At 41.8% G+C, this 16,611-nt stretch overlaps 3 protein-coding genes across 4 annotated transcripts; 2 read left to right on the top strand and 1 right to left on the bottom strand.

Moving 5' to 3' along the window:
- Positions 1–843: 843 nt before the first annotated feature.
- On the top strand, positions 844–9,545 carry L(3)72ab (U5 small nuclear ribonucleoprotein l(3)72Ab). Its single transcript, XM_071710790.1, has 6 exons — positions 844–949; positions 1,159–1,322; positions 1,893–2,412; positions 3,251–3,497; positions 3,608–3,935; positions 4,041–9,545. Exons 1-6 carry the CDS (start codon positions 905–907, stop codon positions 9,136–9,138), a joined length of 6,402 nt encoding a protein of 2,133 aa, XP_071566891.1. The 5' UTR covers positions 844–904; the 3' UTR covers positions 9,139–9,545.
- Positions 9,546–10,241: 696 nt separating this feature from the next.
- Positions 10,242–14,109, top strand: Kra (basic leucine zipper and W2 domain-containing protein kra). Its single transcript, XM_071710808.1, has 8 exons — positions 10,242–10,402; positions 10,883–10,954; positions 11,040–11,320; positions 11,431–11,735; positions 11,854–12,097; positions 12,179–12,398; positions 12,555–12,716; positions 13,658–14,109. The coding sequence occupies exons 2-7, from the start codon at positions 10,894–10,896 to the stop codon at positions 12,704–12,706; spliced, it is 1,263 nt and encodes a 420-aa protein (XP_071566909.1). The 5' UTR covers positions 10,242–10,402; positions 10,883–10,893; the 3' UTR covers positions 12,707–12,716; positions 13,658–14,109.
- Serrs-m (Seryl-tRNA synthetase, mitochondrial) lies at positions 11,753–16,391 on the bottom strand. 2 transcript variants are annotated; one of them, XR_011718725.1, is made up of 5 exons: positions 15,876–16,391; positions 15,002–15,732; positions 14,738–14,905; positions 14,259–14,655; positions 11,753–14,186 (listed from the first exon to the last, which is right to left on the bottom strand). XR_011718725.1 is itself a non-coding variant. In XM_071710807.1 (4 exons), the coding sequence occupies exons 1-4, from the start codon at positions 15,942–15,944 to the stop codon at positions 14,313–14,315; spliced, it is 1,311 nt and encodes a 436-aa protein (XP_071566908.1). In that variant the 5' UTR covers positions 15,945–16,391; the 3' UTR covers positions 11,753–14,312. The 2 variants fall into 2 exon arrangements, 1 of the variants encoding a protein (XP_071566908.1); XM_071710807.1 differs by having other exon boundaries at positions 11,753–14,655.
- Positions 16,392–16,611: the final 220 nt, after the last annotated feature.

The raw sequence follows: 16,611 nt of genomic DNA, 5'->3' as shown, positions 1-16,611 counted from the left end.
GTAGAAAGTGAAAAACAGCTACAACCTTTCGAAAGTAGAGATTACAAGCTTTAAAACTTTTTTTTTTAGATTTGGTTTCCTAAATGATGTGTAGGGTAGCTCCGGTATATATGTCGCGCGGGGTTTTACGCCGCAGATGTCAGAAAAAATAGAAGTAAATGATGGAATACAGCAAAATACAAGTGCATAGCTCTTGTATTTTTTGTTTAACTTAATATCTTGTATATCCCTCCTGTTTAGGATATAATAGTAAAGTTTAGCATGCGGAATTTATGCCATAGTACAGACACTTATTTGTAAAACTCGAAATCTCCTATGTGTTCTTTTTTTAGTGGTGGAGCAAATTGAAACAAGAATGGAGCAAATTATGGAAAATGCATGTTATGAAGGAGCAAATTAAGCAGATTTTTTTCATGCATCGTAAGTTTCATTACTGTAGAAGTCGCTGGCTGGGAGCTTGTGGGTGTCACAGTGTCATTTTGAGGCAAGGAATATACAATGATTTGTAATAAATCTTACTGAAGGAAAAGTTGTAAAATTTTAAAAATATATTCCCCCGCCCTTTAAAAATCAAAAAGTAATGAAGAAATAATCGAATCTTGGCTAGTTTTTTTATATACATAATCGATATCTCCAATTTTTTTATTTTAATCGATTTTTAAAACATCGATTTATTTCTAAGCATCGCCCATCCCTCGGGCGACTATCCACTACCACACACACACACACACAAAAATCCTCTGATTGGTGGCACCCAAAAAAATGGCGATGCGCTGTACGGATCGGCGCAAACCACGAAGAAGGGATACTGCAGGATACTGGTTGGTTAGAGCCTCCGTATGTGTATTTATTATGGATCTAGATATACTATTATGTCTATGGTTGAAAACGATGTAATGCAATCATGGCGGATGCTGCTGCGCGTCAATTGCAGTACGAATATAAAGCGGTTTGTATTTCTTATTTCTTATTGTTAGCTCTTTAATAATGACGTAATAGTTGCTTTGAATTATCTTTATGCTAATTTTATTTATAAATTTATAACGTTTATTTTTTAATCTCACATGAACATGCAACATGAACATGATGTTTATAACGTTACGGTTATGGTGTGTGTGTGTGTGATTATGTTGCATTATGTTGCGCTAACATTTGCAGAATTCCAATCTCGTTTTACAAGCTGACGTCCGGTTAATAGAAAGACGCAGCCGAGATGAGGCTACCGGCGAGGTTATGTCCCTCGTGGGAAAATTGGATGGTACACGTATGGGTGATAGGGCCCAGCGTACCAAACCTGGGAAGGCGGAAGAGAGAAAAGTCAAGTGAGTAGTTTATTGTAGATCATTGGCTCGATTTAGAAGCAACTTTCAACCCGATTTAATTTCTACTACCTCTTTCGTGTTGCTCATATCTTGACAATGCATCGTTAGATATACATAATTGAGGCATGCAATGTTCTGTCTCAAGTACAATTCCATTCATACGATGGAATGTTATTTTCTGCTAAATCGCCATTAAAATTATTTCCTTGAATCTTCAATGTCATCGTCAAGGTAACGCGAGCGTCAAATCAATAGACTGTGGGGGTCGATTGTGTATCTTGAAACGAGGCGAAAATTACAATAGTGAACAGATTTACTAGATTTCGACAAATAAAATCGTAGATATTCTAGTGAATTTCCTCACTTTTGTAATTTTCACCTCGTTTTAAGATACGCAATCAAGCCCCTGCTGGTATAAATTGTCAGTGTAATTTATTGTCCTTCTTAATAGGAATAGTTTTAGAATAGTTTTCTATTTTGTAGTTTTATAAGAAGTTTTATTACAATCTAATAATGCTACAAGAAATCACATAAGAATTATACAAAGTTGATATATTTGGTATTTTATAGACGTCAAAAGCGCGATGAGGCGCAATATGACTTCACACGTATGAAAGGAGCAACATTATTATCCGAAGGTGTGGATGAAATGGTTGGTATTGTATATCGTCCGAAAACACAAGAGACGCGTCAGACTTATGAGGTATTGCTCCATTTCATACAAGAAGCTTTGAGCGATCAGCCACGCGATATTCTTTGTGGTGCGGCTGACGAAGTACTAGCTGTGTTGAAAAATGATCGGCTTAAAGAGAAAGAAAAGAAAAAAGAAACAGAGCTTTTACTTGGTTTATTAGCGGAAGAAAGATTCGCGCTGCTTGTAAACCTTGGTAAGAAGATTACGGATTTCGGCAGTGACGAAAAAAGTACAACCAACGATGAGAATATTGACGAAACATATGGGATCAATGTACAGTTTGAGGAGAGTAGCGAAGAGGACGATGAAGATGTGTATGGAGAAGTTCGAGAAAATGATGACGAAGGAGATGAGGGTGAAGAAGCCAATGACGATAGAGCTATTCATGCAGAAAATGTGAGTTTTTGTTTGATTAATCCTATTAAAATATGGATTGTCAAAACGGGTTACCACATCATACTCCTTCATTCATAATCTCTCTCTCTCTCTCTCTCTCTCTCTCTCTCTCTCTCTCTCTCTCTCTCTCTCTCTCTCTCTCTCTCTCTCTCTCTCTCTCTCTCTCTCTCTCTCTCTCTCTCTCTCTCTCTCTCTCTCTCTCTTCAGTTCTCCAATAAATCTCTTATAAAATCGAGATATGCATCTCGTGCATATCGCTTATCCTCCTCGGCATATTTACTTTTTTTATTTACCATACCGGTGACAAATTACATTTTGGGGATACGTATGTCGATGTCGATCATGGATGATATGGAGAGGAGTGTATGGTTGGATGTAACGATGGTATGTGGAGGATGCGTCCCCAAAAATACCATGCGACTCTCTGCGAGTCGCGATGGTGCCACTCCACTATATGCCCGCCTAACTCTTGTCGTCCGATGAGATCGTCGGTGAGAGTGTCGATCAGGGCGATGAATATTGTTGTCGAATTTGTTTATATATTTAGAACGTTATCTAAATAAAAAAAAATGTGAGATTTGTCACCGGTATGGCATAAAAAAAGTAAATATGCCGAGGAGAATAAGCGATGCGCTATAAGTATACACAACCATAGATTAAGATTTTTACGATATGTGCTCTACTGTTACGGACTGATTTGATCCTCATGTCAGATCAATGATACGTGACTCACTGCGAGTCCACCGATCTCAAATGTAGCCACGTGCCATTCATCTGCGCTCAATTATTATTAGCAGTAATTAATTTTAAATATTAACTGTTACATATGTTTTTTCAGTTGGGTGGAACAGAAGAAATGAAGAAAGAAAAACCGTTACATCCATTAGATATAGATGCGTATTGGTTGCAAAGAAGATTAAGTAGGATATATGACGATGCTATGATGTCACAAGCGAGAGCTGCTGAGGTACTAGCTGTCTTGAAAGACGCCGCGGACGATCGTGAATGCGAGAATCAGCTTGTACTTCTATTGGGCTATGACTGCTTTGACTTTATTAAACAACTTAAAAAATACAGACATACAGGTAAGAATTGCATGTGTAACGAAATTAATATTTATATCTTTGCAGGTTTTTTAATTTATGTATTATTTCAAAAGAAAAGGATATAAATGAACTATTCGTAAAATTTACAGTTGCGTACTGTACAATGTTGGCCTCATCGCAGTCTGACTCAGAAAGACAAAAGATCCGTAACAAGATGAACGATGATCCGGTTCTTGCCAAAATCTTACGGCAATTAGATACGGGTAAAGGCGAAGAGGACGCTGACGAGACAATGGAAGCAAGATCGCAGCGCAAGAGGCGGGAAGAGAATGAAGATACAGGAGGGCCAGGGGGACAAGTACAAGGTACAAGAAACTTGATAGATCTGGAGGATCTGATATTCGCTCAGGGAAGTCACTTTATGGCCAACAAACGTTGCCAACTACCAGACGGCAGTTTTCGAAAACAGCGAAAAGGGTGAGTATATTAGTTTTTTTTCTCTCTCTCTCTCTCTCTCTCTCTTGAAATCTTTGCTATTTTGGTCGCTCACCTTAATGCTTGATCATTTGATAATATTTACAGATACGAAGAAGTTCATGTTCCTGCTTTAAAACCGAAGCCGTTTGCAGAAAATGAGAAACTACATCCAATTGAACAATTGCCCAAGTATGTGCAACCTGCTTTTGAAGGCTTCAAGACACTGAATCGCATACAAAGTCGCTTATATCAGACGGCGTTGGAGAGTGACGAAAATCTGCTGCTGTGTGCTCCAACAGGAGCTGGTAAAACCAATGTGGCACTGCTGTGCATGATGCGAGAAATTGGAAAGCATATAAACGCCGATGGTACAATCAATGCAGATGAGTTCAAAATAATTTATGTCGCTCCGATGCGTTCTCTGGTGCAAGAAATGGTCGGAAATTTTCGCAAGCGATTGTCAACATACAATCTGACTGTCTCCGAATTGACGGGTGATCATCAGTTAACACGAGAGCAAATTGCCGCTACTCAGGTGATAGTGTGCACGCCGGAAAAATGGGATATTATAACGAGAAAGGGTGGCGAGAAAACTTTCACGTCATTAGTACGATTGATTATTATTGATGAGATTCACTTATTGCACGACGAGAGAGGTCCTGTCCTAGAGGCGCTGGTGGCAAGAACGATACGAAACATCGAAACTACTCAAGAAGATGTGCGTCTTGTCGGCTTGTCGGCCACATTACCCAATTATCAAGATGTTGCAGCGTTTTTACGCATTAAACCGGAAACGGGACTGTTTTATTTCGACAACAGTTTTCGTCCTGTAGCTTTGGAACAGCAATATATCGGCGTCACCGAAAAGAAAGCATTGAAACGTTTCCAGGTGATGAATGAGATTGTCTACGAAAAGACAATGGAACACGCCGGCAGGAATCAGGTACTGATATTCGTGCACTCACGTAAAGAAACCGGAAAAACGGCACGCGCTATTCGAGACATGTGCCTGGAGAAGGATACTTTGGGTCAATTCCTCAGAGAAGGTTCCGCGTCGATGGAGGTTCTGAGAACAGAGGCGGAGCAAGTGAAAAATCAGGAGCTTAAGGATCTGCTGCCATACGGTTTTGCGATTCATCACGCCGGGATGACTCGGGTGGATCGTACCCTGGTAGAGGATCTCTTCGCCGATAGACACATACAAGTTCTCGTGTCTACAGCAACTTTAGCCTGGGGCGTCAATTTACCGGCTCACACGGTTATTATCAAGGGTACCCAGGTATACAATCCGGAAAAGGGTAGATGGGTCGAGCTAGGCGCTTTAGACGTACTGCAAATGTTAGGACGAGCCGGTCGACCGCAGTACGACACCAAAGGCGAGGGTATCCTCATCACGAATCATAGCGAGCTACAGTATTATCTGTCGCTCTTAAATCAGCAACTACCCATTGAATCCCAATTAATCAGCAAGATGTCCGACATGTTGAACGCGGAGGTGGTGTTAGGTACGATTCAAAATATCAGAGATGCGGTCACCTGGCTTGGTTACACTTATCTTTACATTAGAATGCTTCGCTGCCCGAATCTATACGGGATAAGTCACGACAAGTTGAAGCAAGATCCTTTATTGGAGCTGCATAGAGCTGATCTAATCCACTCGGCGGCACTCGGATTGGATCGCAGCGGCTTGATCAAGTACGATCGCAAGTCCGGCAATTTTCAGGCGACCGAGTTGGGCAGAATAGCATCTCATTATTATTGCACTCACGAAACAATGTCTACGTACAATCAGTTGTTGAAGCGCACGTTGAGCGAGATAGAATTGTTCCGGGTGTTCTCACTGTCGGGCGAGTTCAAAAATATAAATGTCAGGGAGGAAGAGAAGTTGGAGCTGCAGAAACTGATGGAAAGGGTGCCGATACCGGTGAAGGAAAGCATCGAGGAACCGAGCGCGAAGGTGAATGTGCTGTTGCAAGCGTATATTTCACAACTGAAACTCGAGGGATTCGCACTCATGTCCGATATGGTATTCGTGACGCAATCCGCCTCGCGTCTCATGAGAGCTATCTTCGAGATAGTTCTGTTCCGCGGTTGGGCACAATTGGCGGACAAGTGCCTGTCTATCTGCAAGATGATCGATCGCAGGATGTGGCAGTCGATGTCGCCTCTCAGACAATTCCGCAAGATGCCGGAGGAAATCGTGAAGAAGATCGAGAAGAAAAACTTCCCATGGGAGAGGTTGTACGATTTGGGGCCCAACGAGATCGGCGAATTGATTCGCGTGCCGAAGCTGGGCAAGACCATTCACAAATACGTCCACCAGTTTCCGAAACTGGGCCTGTCCACGCATATCCAACCGATCACGCGTTCCACTTTAAGAGTCGTGCTGACTATCACCCCGGACTTCCAGTGGGACGAGAAGGTTCACGGTATGTCGGAAGCATTTTGGATTTTAGTCGAGGACGTAGATTCGGAGGTGATATTGCATCACGAGTACTTTTTGCTCAAGGCCAAATATGCGGCTGATGAACATGTGATTAAATTCTTCGTGCCAGTCTTCGAGCCTCTGCCACCACAGTACTTTTTGCGCGTGGTGTCTGATCGGTGGATCGGCGCGGAGACGCAGTTGCCCGTAAGCTTCCGACATCTGATATTGCCCGAGAAGAATCTACCGCCTACGGAATTGCTGGATCTGCAGGCGCTGCCGATAACGGCGTTACGAAATGCCAAATTCGAGAACATCTATTCTGATTTTCCGCAGTTTAACCCGATCCAGACACAGGTGTTCAATGCGATCTACAATTCCGACGATAATGTGTTCGTTGGAGCGCCCACAGGTTCCGGAAAGACGACCATCGCGGAATTTGCGGTACTAAGATTACTAACGCAGAATCCGGAAGGACGATGCGTATATATGGTGAGCAAAGAAGCTTTAGCCGAATTGGTCTATGCCGATTGGGCGGCAAAATTCGGCCAACAGCTGGGAAGAAAAGTTGTCCTGCTGAGCGGTGAAACGGGAACGGATTTGAAGCTCCTGGCCAAAGGCCAGATCATTATCACCACAGCGGACAAATGGGACGTGTTATCACGCAGGTGGAAGCAGCGGAAGAACGTGCAGAACATCCAGCTGTTTATCGTGGATGAGCTGCAGCTGATCGGCGGTGAGGAGGGCCCGGTGCTAGAAGTTGCATGTTCGCGAGCGCGCTATATCTCTTCGCAGCTCGACAAACCCACCAGGATAATAGCGTTATCGGCCTCGTTGGCCGACGCCAAAGACGCAGCACAGTGGTTGGGAGCGCCGGCAGCAGCAACCTTCAATTTTCATCCTTCTGTGCGACCGGTACCTTTGGAGCTGCACGTGCAAGGTATAAACGTCACCCACAACGCGTCGAGATTAGCCGCCATGGCAAAACCGGTGTATAACGCGATTCTCCGGCATGCCGCGCACAAACCGGTGATCGTATTTGTACCCACTCGTCGGCAGGCGAGATTAACGGCCATCGACTTGCTAACATTCACGGCGGCCGAGGGTCAACCCTCGAAATTCTTCCATGCAGAAGAGGCTGACATTAAGCCGTTCCTCGATCGAATGACCGACAAAACGCTAAAGGAAACTCTGTCGCAAGGTGTGGCTTACCTTCACGAGGGTTTATCGGCCGACGATCGTCGTTTAGTCGAGCAACTGTTCGACAGCGGAGCTATCCAAGTGGCGGTCGCCACGAGGGATCTCTGTTGGGGTTTATCTATCAGCTCCCACCTTGTAGTAGTCATGGACACGCAGTGTTACAACGGCAAGACACATGCTTATGAAGATTATCCAATCACGGACGTGCTGCAAATGGTGGCGCGAGCTAATCGCCCACTAGAAGACGAGGACGCCAAGTGCGTGCTACTATGTCAAAGCTCGAAAAAAGATTTCTTCAAGAAGTTCCTGAATGAGCCACTACCAGTGGAAAGCCACTTGGATCGCCGGCTGCATGATCACTTCAATGCGGAGATTGTGACGAAGACGATCGAAAACAAACAAGACGCGGTTGACTACCTCACATGGACTTTCCTGTACCGACGACTCACTCAGAACCCTAATTACTACGGGCTGCAAGGCGTCACGCATCGGCACCTATCGGATCATCTGTCCGAGTTGGTCGAGAGTACATTGACCGACCTAGAACAAGCCAAGTGTGTCGCCGTGGAAGACGAGATGGATACCTTGCCGCTCAATCTGGGAATGATCGCCGCCTACTATTATATCAATTACGCCACTATCGAATTGTTCAGTCTGTCTCTCAACAATAAGACGAAGATCAGGGGTTTGTTGGAGATTATTTCAGCAGCTGCTGAGTACGAGAGCGTTCCAGTGCGACAAAGAGAAGAGAATTTACTGAGAAGTTTGGCTGCGCGTCTACCTCATGCGCCACAAGCCGCCAGAATGGCTGATCCTCACGTGAAAGCGCAGCTTCTGCTGCAAGCTCACTTGTCGAGGATACAGCTAGGTCCAGAATTGCAGAAGGACACCGAACTGGTGCTGGGCAAGGCCGTGAGGCTGATACAAGCTTGCGTCGACGTGCTGAGCTCTTCTGGATGGTTGGCGCCCGCCGTCGCCGCTATGGAACTTGCCCAGATGGTGACGCAGGCGATGTGGTCCAAGGATTCCTATTTAAAGCAACTGCCGCACTTCACAGCGGAGACCATCAAGCGGTGCACCGACAAAGGCGTGGAGACCGTATTCGACGTGATGGAGCTCGAGGATGACGATCGAAATCGGCTGTTGCAGTTAACGGATGCGCAGATGGCGGACGTGGCTAAATTCTGTAACCGGTATCCTAACATTGAGATGTCGTATGAGGTACAAGATAAAGACAAATTGCACAGCGGCGGCACGGTAAACGTGATTGTACAATTGGAACGGGAAGACGAGGTAATTGGACCGGTAGTCGCGCCATTCTTCCCGCAAAAACGTGAGGAAGGCTGGTGGGTGGTGATCGGCGACCCAAAGAGCAACTCCTTGCTCTCTATCAAGCGCCTGACGTTACAACAGAAGGCAAAGATCAAACTGGATTTCGTTGCTCCGGCACCCGGCCAGCACTCCTACACCCTGTACTTCATGAGCGACGCTTATCTCGGTTGCGATCAAGAATACAAATTTACTATCAACGTCGGAGAGTACGAATCGGATGCCAGTTCCGGTTCAGATTCCGATTAAAATAACAAATCTAATACGTTTCATAATATATCTACTATTTTCTTGTTCCGCGTGTCTATCTATGTCAAAAGTATATACACGATATTACCATCTTTACAACTTTTTGTTAAATTTGTTAACACTATTAGAGCAATTTTTATTGTGAATGCAGCGATACAGTTTCTTCAATTTTAAATTTTCTATTCCAAATATTTCAAAATTTTCTTTCAGTCCTCGCTCTTCCAACAGAGCACCTGTACCGAATAAAAATATTGTATTTCTTGTCTTTTGCTTTAATTTAAGATAAAGAGAAATGCGTAGAAAAACTTGTATCTTACAGTCCTATAATCTAAGCAACGTTTAATGTAATTTAAATGATTGATGTTACAATAAGATGATTAAGAATGCAAATTTTATATTTAAAGGGATGCTGGAGTCGTCTGTTTTTTATCATTTTCTTTCTACTCATGTAGCATGTCGTATTACCCTGTAAATCGAGATTAGAAGTTTAATATAAGAGTACAGTGTATTTGACGATTCGTGCGTATGTGTGCGTGCAATGTAGGTGCTATCCTTGTCTATTACTACGTTTACACGCGAGCGTTACTTCTGTAGTAACTTACGATAACTCACTCGTTTACGCGGAGTAAATTATCGTACGTTACTACAAAATCCCGTATCCCGTTTACGCCAAGGAATTATCGCAAGTTACTACAGAAGTAACGCTCGCGTAAACGTAGTAAAGTAGGGCACACACACCTTTCGTAGAACGTGACAGTAAGGTTTTGACCAATCGTATTGCTCGATTCTTACTTCTACGGTTATAGACGGCCGAATCGAGCAACGCGATTGGTCGAAACCTTACTGTTACGTTCTACGGAAAGTGTGTGTGTGCCCTGCTTTATGGCTGCGTTTTGCCGAACCTCTGCTTATAGCTAAGCGCAAAGTAGCAATTGATGCGCTTAGCTAAGCAGAGGTTCGGCAAAACGCAGCCTATCCTACGCGAACGCGAGCGAAGCTTCTTTTCTCTTCCGTAACGCGGCGCGCAGGTAGGAAAATTGACCACGCGTGACGCGGTTTCTCGTCTACGTTCCGCCAACCACTGCTTCTCCAGTTCTCCAGTCTCCTCACTCTCCTCTCCCTCTGTCCGACCGAGTACCGAGTCTCTTTGGTTTCGCTGTGACCTCGAGTCCCAGAGTCCCCGTCAGTCCCCGTTAAAACATCCCACATCGGTCACATACGCCCGGGCAGGAGAGGTTGGTCTACAATTTCTACGTGCTTCGAAGTAAGTAACGCGATGAGCAGAGGATATCACCAGCAGCCGCGAGTCGGCAGATTTTTCGCGCGCGCTCCGCCGGATTTCCTCGAGTTATATTTAATGGCCTCGGCCATCATCGTGGTCACGCATCGCGCGCGATCTTAACCTCCGAATGGAGTCCTTCTTTCTGTCGTCACGTACGTGATCCGCTGGCCTTGCACGTAACAGACGCCCGATAATAACGCGTAGACGAACCCCGCTGCCGCCATTTTTCAAGGATTATGCTTAGTGACTCCGAGATTGAGCGTTGCAGCGTGATGCGATTGTCGTGCACACGCTTCCCTGACGTCTTACTAATTTACATTAATAGATTCATCATTGAATCGCGAAGATAGGGATTTCGAGTGCATGCACCACCATTCATAATTTAATATCCTTAAAAAAAATTTAACGTAAAGACAATAGTTTTGTTAAACTGGTTAAACTGCATTTTTTTTTCTTTTTCAGAAGAGTATTGTATGAGTCAAAAAATTGAAAAACCGATACTATCAGGTCAACGCATAAAGACCAGAAAAAGAGGTAAAAGACAGACGTTACTTCTTATGTAAAATTATAAGAGCAAATCTTTAGGGTACTGTATATTGACGAAAGCTGTTGTTTGCAGATGAAAGAGAGAAATATGACCCAACCGGATTTCGAGATGCGGTTTTGCTTGGTTTGGAAAAAGCTGGTAACGACTTAGAAGCAATTTCTAAATATTTGGACGCAGCTGGTTCTAAGTTAGATTATCGTCGATATGGGGAGGCATTATTTGACATCATGATAGCTGGAGGCCTTCTAGTTCCTGGTGGTTCCATTGCTCAAGATGGTGACAAACCGGTAAAAACCAGTGCATGTGTTTTTGAGCAGCCAGAGGATATGGAGTCTATGCGGAATTTCGAGCAGGTAAAAAGTGGACAAAATGGAGTCTCGTTGAATGTTTTTTTTATCACCACTTTAGGATAGCTAGTTTGAATTTAAAATCTTAAAATAAAATCTCTCGTTTGAATAAACAGGTCTTTATCAAGCTTATGCGGCGTTACAAATATCTGGAGAAAATGTTTGAGGAAGAGATGAAGAAAGTGTTGGTTTTCATGAAAGGATTTTCACCTAAGGAAAGAATCAAGCTAGCTAGGATGACAGCGCTGTGGATCTCAAACGGTTCTGTACCACCTACGGTCCTTTCGGTCTTGATCAATGAGCATCTTGTCAAAGACAACTTGGCATTGGACTTTTTACTGGAGGTCTTTGTTACTTGGAAACAGGAAAAAGGCTTATCTAGTTTAATGACGGCTCTGAAGAGAGGAGGTATTGAGGGAAGGTAATTAAAATCAATGCTTAATATTAATTATTTATTGTATAATTTAGAGAACTCAATTTATTTTTAATATTCCCATCAATTGATTTATTCTTTCCTGTTTATGCAACTCCTTTTGTAGATTGATGGAGTTTGTACCACCAAATAAACGAACAGAGGAACATTTCCGGTCTGTATTCGAAGCAGTAGGCCTGGCGGATATCGTGAAATTGCACAAGGCTCAGGCCAGTCAGGAAGCCAAACGGGATCTGCAACAACTTCTCTTGGATGACTTAGCGGATAATAGGCCAATGAAAGACATTACATTAGATCTCAAAGAAATGGCACAAAGGAGCGTTATTCCCGAACACGAAGTGATTGGATTGGTAATGGTCTTTCTTTCTCTTATATATTTGATTAAGACGCACAAAAATATCTTTAGAGATACTATTCGCCACCATTTACAGATTTGGGGTGTTGTAATGGGCCAAGCTGAATGGAACAAGAAAGAAGAGTTGGTCGCTGAACAAGCACTGAAACATCTAAAAGTTTATACTTCACTGTTCGGTGCTTTTACAACCACTGCCAGATCTGAACTCGCACTCATCCTCAAGGTCCAGGAGTTCTGTTATGAGAACATGAATTTTATGAAAGTCTTCCAGAAGATTGTTTTACTCTTTTATAAGAGTAAGTATACAACATGCACACTACAGAATACATACATTTACGAAATCTAAGCATTTTATATAATATACATATATTACAGATTCGTATACGTAATTTAATTAAATATTGCTGTAAATATTGTTATAAAGAGAATAATATGTTCAATTTGATTTTTAGCGGAAGTTGTGTCAGAAGATGTAATATTGAAGTGGTACAAAGAGGGTCATTCAGTGAAGGGGAAAATGCTCTTTTTAGACCAAATGAAAAAATTCATAGAATGGCTACAGAATGCTGAAGAAGAATCCGAATCAGGAGAAGAAGAGGATTAGAAATATTCAAGTAATTTCTTTTTACAAAGTTTTATTTGAAATGCATGAGAAACCATTACGTTCCATTACCACAGTATAAGTAAGAACAGTAGGTACATACACTCATTCAAGAAGTTGGTAAATGAATATAGCGATTTACACAACTAATAACATGGCGATTGTCATGGTAACTGTATGATAACTGAGTATGAGATGATAAGATAGAGGCCTTTGCACAATGCCAGGCAACGGGCAATAGGAACAGGGAATAATGTAGCATTGATACACAGCTTCCGATAGATTGAAAATCTATTGCCTGTGTTACTCCTTGTTCCTATTGCCTGTTGCCTGGCACCGTGCAAGAGCCTTCAAGGTAATAAGATAATAAGACAATAAAGGCCGTGGCACACAAAAAACTTAAGCAGTAAGACGTAAGCAGTAAAGAAATTAACAGTTTGGATTCGCTGCCGCTTACGTTATGTCTTAAGTTCTTGACTGTGATTGGCTGATTTGCTTACTGCTAACATTTTATTGTTTAAGTTTTTTGTGTGCCACTGTCTTAAGCGTCGTCTACAATGGCAGCAGGAGTAGTGGATTAAGATTATAAGAGTCAGAGTAAGCTGGTTTTCCGGTGTAATAGGGCTTAGAGTAAGGTCGTAAGCGAAATGGTTGAATTATATTTCCTACGGTCTACTCAACCATTTCGCTTACGGCCTTACTCTACGTCCTATTACACCGGAAAACCAACTTACTCTGACGTCCTTATAATCTTAATCCACTACTTCTGCTGCCATTTTAGACGACGCATAATATTACAACAAATAAAGCACGATCGCATAACCAACAGAATGGCGGATGGTTGCAACAAAGATCAAAGACCGACAGCAAGTGTACCTACTGTTCTTACCTATACTTATACTGTGCCATTACACTCTATATAAATTGTATTTCAAGGCATCTTTCTCTTTACAGGAGAACGCATCATTGCCAGTGACAAGAAACGACATAGACCCAAAATTTCGAGACAGATCAAGGACAATTCAATATCAGTCAGAAGAGAGACGCCACGGACTCTTGGAAATATACAATATAAATAAAACTTAAGTCAATGTTAGGTACTCCATGATGAATCAAGTATCCAAAAGAATAGAAAATTTTTAAATTGTCAATAAGAACTAAACACTAACATCTAATCAGTGTGGAGGAACTGTAAATTTGCAACATCTTTGAATTGTATTACTTTAAGAAAAAATATTTTGTGTTACATTTTTATAACTCCGCTACAAAATATATACAGAATAACAAAGGAATTATAAGAAAAAAAAATCTTTATCCCTGTGTACGTACAATTTTCGGATCCCTGTCTTTCTTTGTATAATATTGTACTAGTTTATAGAAAATATACTGACAGGTGGTGTTTAATATTTTCAAGTTTTGGACTCTCCTAACTTCCTTGTAACAGAATGAACAAATCTCAGGAAACCTTTGCATCCTAATATGACTGTTGGAAAACAAATCTGCCGTTTTTTTAGGAACTTGATCTAATAGGGAAATTTGTTCAATCTACACTTACAGTATTCATTCATGTGCAATGCAATTGCAACAGCTTCTCTCTTGTATTTACACTTTATTCGGCTTTCTGTTTTATATTTAATTTTTGTTTATACTTGTAAGGTCTCATATCTGCGATCGGTTGCTTCTTAATGAGCGTTTTTCCCCTCATCAGAGGCACTAACTCGTTTGGTACCGTGATACGGTGGTGGCTCGTCTGATACGTTTCGCACAATCCGATCAACATGCGAGGTATCGCGCACGCGGTTCCATTTAGCGTGTGCACGTGTTTCATATTCCCATCTTTTGTCCTATATCTAATATTAAGACGTCTTGACTGATAATCCGTGCAATTACTACAACTGGACAATTCACCATACAACTTTCTTCCAGGCATCCAGCCTTCCATGTCACATTTCCTAAAACAAGAAGGATTGCATTTGTATCAAAAAATGTAAACAGAATATATGTAATATAAGTACAATTATTTGAATGCACTACCTATAAGCTGGTGAACCTAAATCAAGAGATGGCATATCCATTATTTGAAAGTGCAAACCTAATGAAGAAAACAATTCTTCCTGTATGTTTTGAAGATCTTGAAACACCTCTTCGGATTGATTTGGCTCGGAACAAACAAACATTTCCACTTTGGTGAACTGATGAACTCTGTCCAAACGTAATAAGTTCAGAGATAAAATTGGTTTGAGAAATTTTAAGTTTACCCCTATATGTTGATGTTAATAACAATGTAATCTTTTTTACCTATAGATTCCTCTTTCATCCAGAGCGCCCGATCCCTCCGCACGGTAGCATCGACTGACAGCGGCCAATTTTATTGGTAGCACGTCATAGGAAAATGTACTATTCATCAATTTGCCGGCTAATGACATTTCCGCAGTTCCAGACAAGCTATAGTTGTCACCGTAATGAGAATCCAAGTTATATACCAAGGTACGAGCATCGTCTACTATTAAACCACATCTCTCGATAATTTTAGTGGGGATGATATCAGGCACCGACAATAACTTAAATCCATGCTTCAACAACCTTCTAAGTGCATACTGAATCAACGCTTCTTCTAATTCTGCCAGATCTCCTAAGAGCATATAGCTTCTTTGCCCAGTAACAGGACCCAACGTATGCGTTCTTATCGCCTTCAAATTAGTGGCGAGTTCGGCAAACTCCTGTGGCTCAAAGTCAAATTCTGGCTTCCTGCCACACTCCTTCAACAATCTCGGTTTATCACCATACTCAATTACTGTGGGATGCGTACAGTTTGGTATCTTGCTTAATTCCTGTAAGAGCAACTCTCGCTTCTCGGGATTGCCGGAATATTCGAGAACTTTATCGATATCTCCAATACCTTTTCTTCTTTTGATATTGTTGAAAATAACGTCACGGTTTGCAGGATTGCATAAAAAGTCTGTATTATATTCCGGTTCCGGCAAAAATTGTTTTGCACCAATCACATTTTTTTCTAACGCTTCTGCAGGCTGTTACAAGCATAATCATTATTATTATTATTATTATTATTATTATTATTATTATTATTATTATTACACAAAATTACTTTAAACATTATTATTGAAGTATACATAATATATGAAAAAATTACAAATGGTACAATATTACATACCAACGTGTGTAGCCAAAAATGCCATGACCTGCACAACTGCTTGAAATTTTGTTGAAAACTAAATCTCATTTTTTATATTAAAAAACAAATGCTTACAATTAGTTCATAGCATGTCAACAATGGCTGCGTTCACCAGAACGTTTATTTTGCAACTGTTGAAAGTTTTCTGAGCTCAAAGCTCAGATTGGATTATTTTTTAAGGCTGGTCTACAATGGCCGCGTTCAGCAGACACAAATGTTGAGTTCGTCTTATCAACACTCTACGTTGATTGGTTGGTTCTAAAAGTAAGAGCCAATCACGTTCGACTGCTACTGAGCGGCTTGGTCTGCTGAACGCGACCAATGAGTTGTCATGAGTATCGTTATATCATAGACTACGTTCGGGGAGCGCGCTATTAGCGTTATTGGATCATTCTATCTTTATCGCTCATCTGATATAAAACAAGGATAGAATAAGCAAATAGCGCTAAAGCCTTGTGTACACGATACTAGAAATCGGTCCGAGTTTCGGTTTAAGCCAATGAAACTGCTGCTTTTCTGTAAGAGCTGCAAGTTGATTGGCTTAAACCGAAACTCGGACCGATTTCTAGTATCGTGTACACAAGGCTTTAAACCGAAACTTGGACACAGTTCTTGCATCGTGGACACAAGGCTTAAGTACCAAAAGTTTATTGGCAACCGCGTCGCTTCTTGCCGCGCGGCAAGCGTTTCCGCGTCCTGTGTGCAGAAGCCAATA

This window comes from Temnothorax nylanderi, unplaced genomic scaffold (assembly GCF_030848795.1).
Source record: "Temnothorax nylanderi isolate EJ_2023f unplaced genomic scaffold, tnyl_v1.0 TNYL_tig0091_pilon, whole genome shotgun sequence".
NCBI lineage: Eukaryota > Metazoa > Arthropoda > Insecta > Hymenoptera > Formicidae > Temnothorax > Temnothorax nylanderi.
Note: the sequence above shows the minus strand (reverse complement) of the source record. Positions and strands in the feature narration are given on the sequence as shown.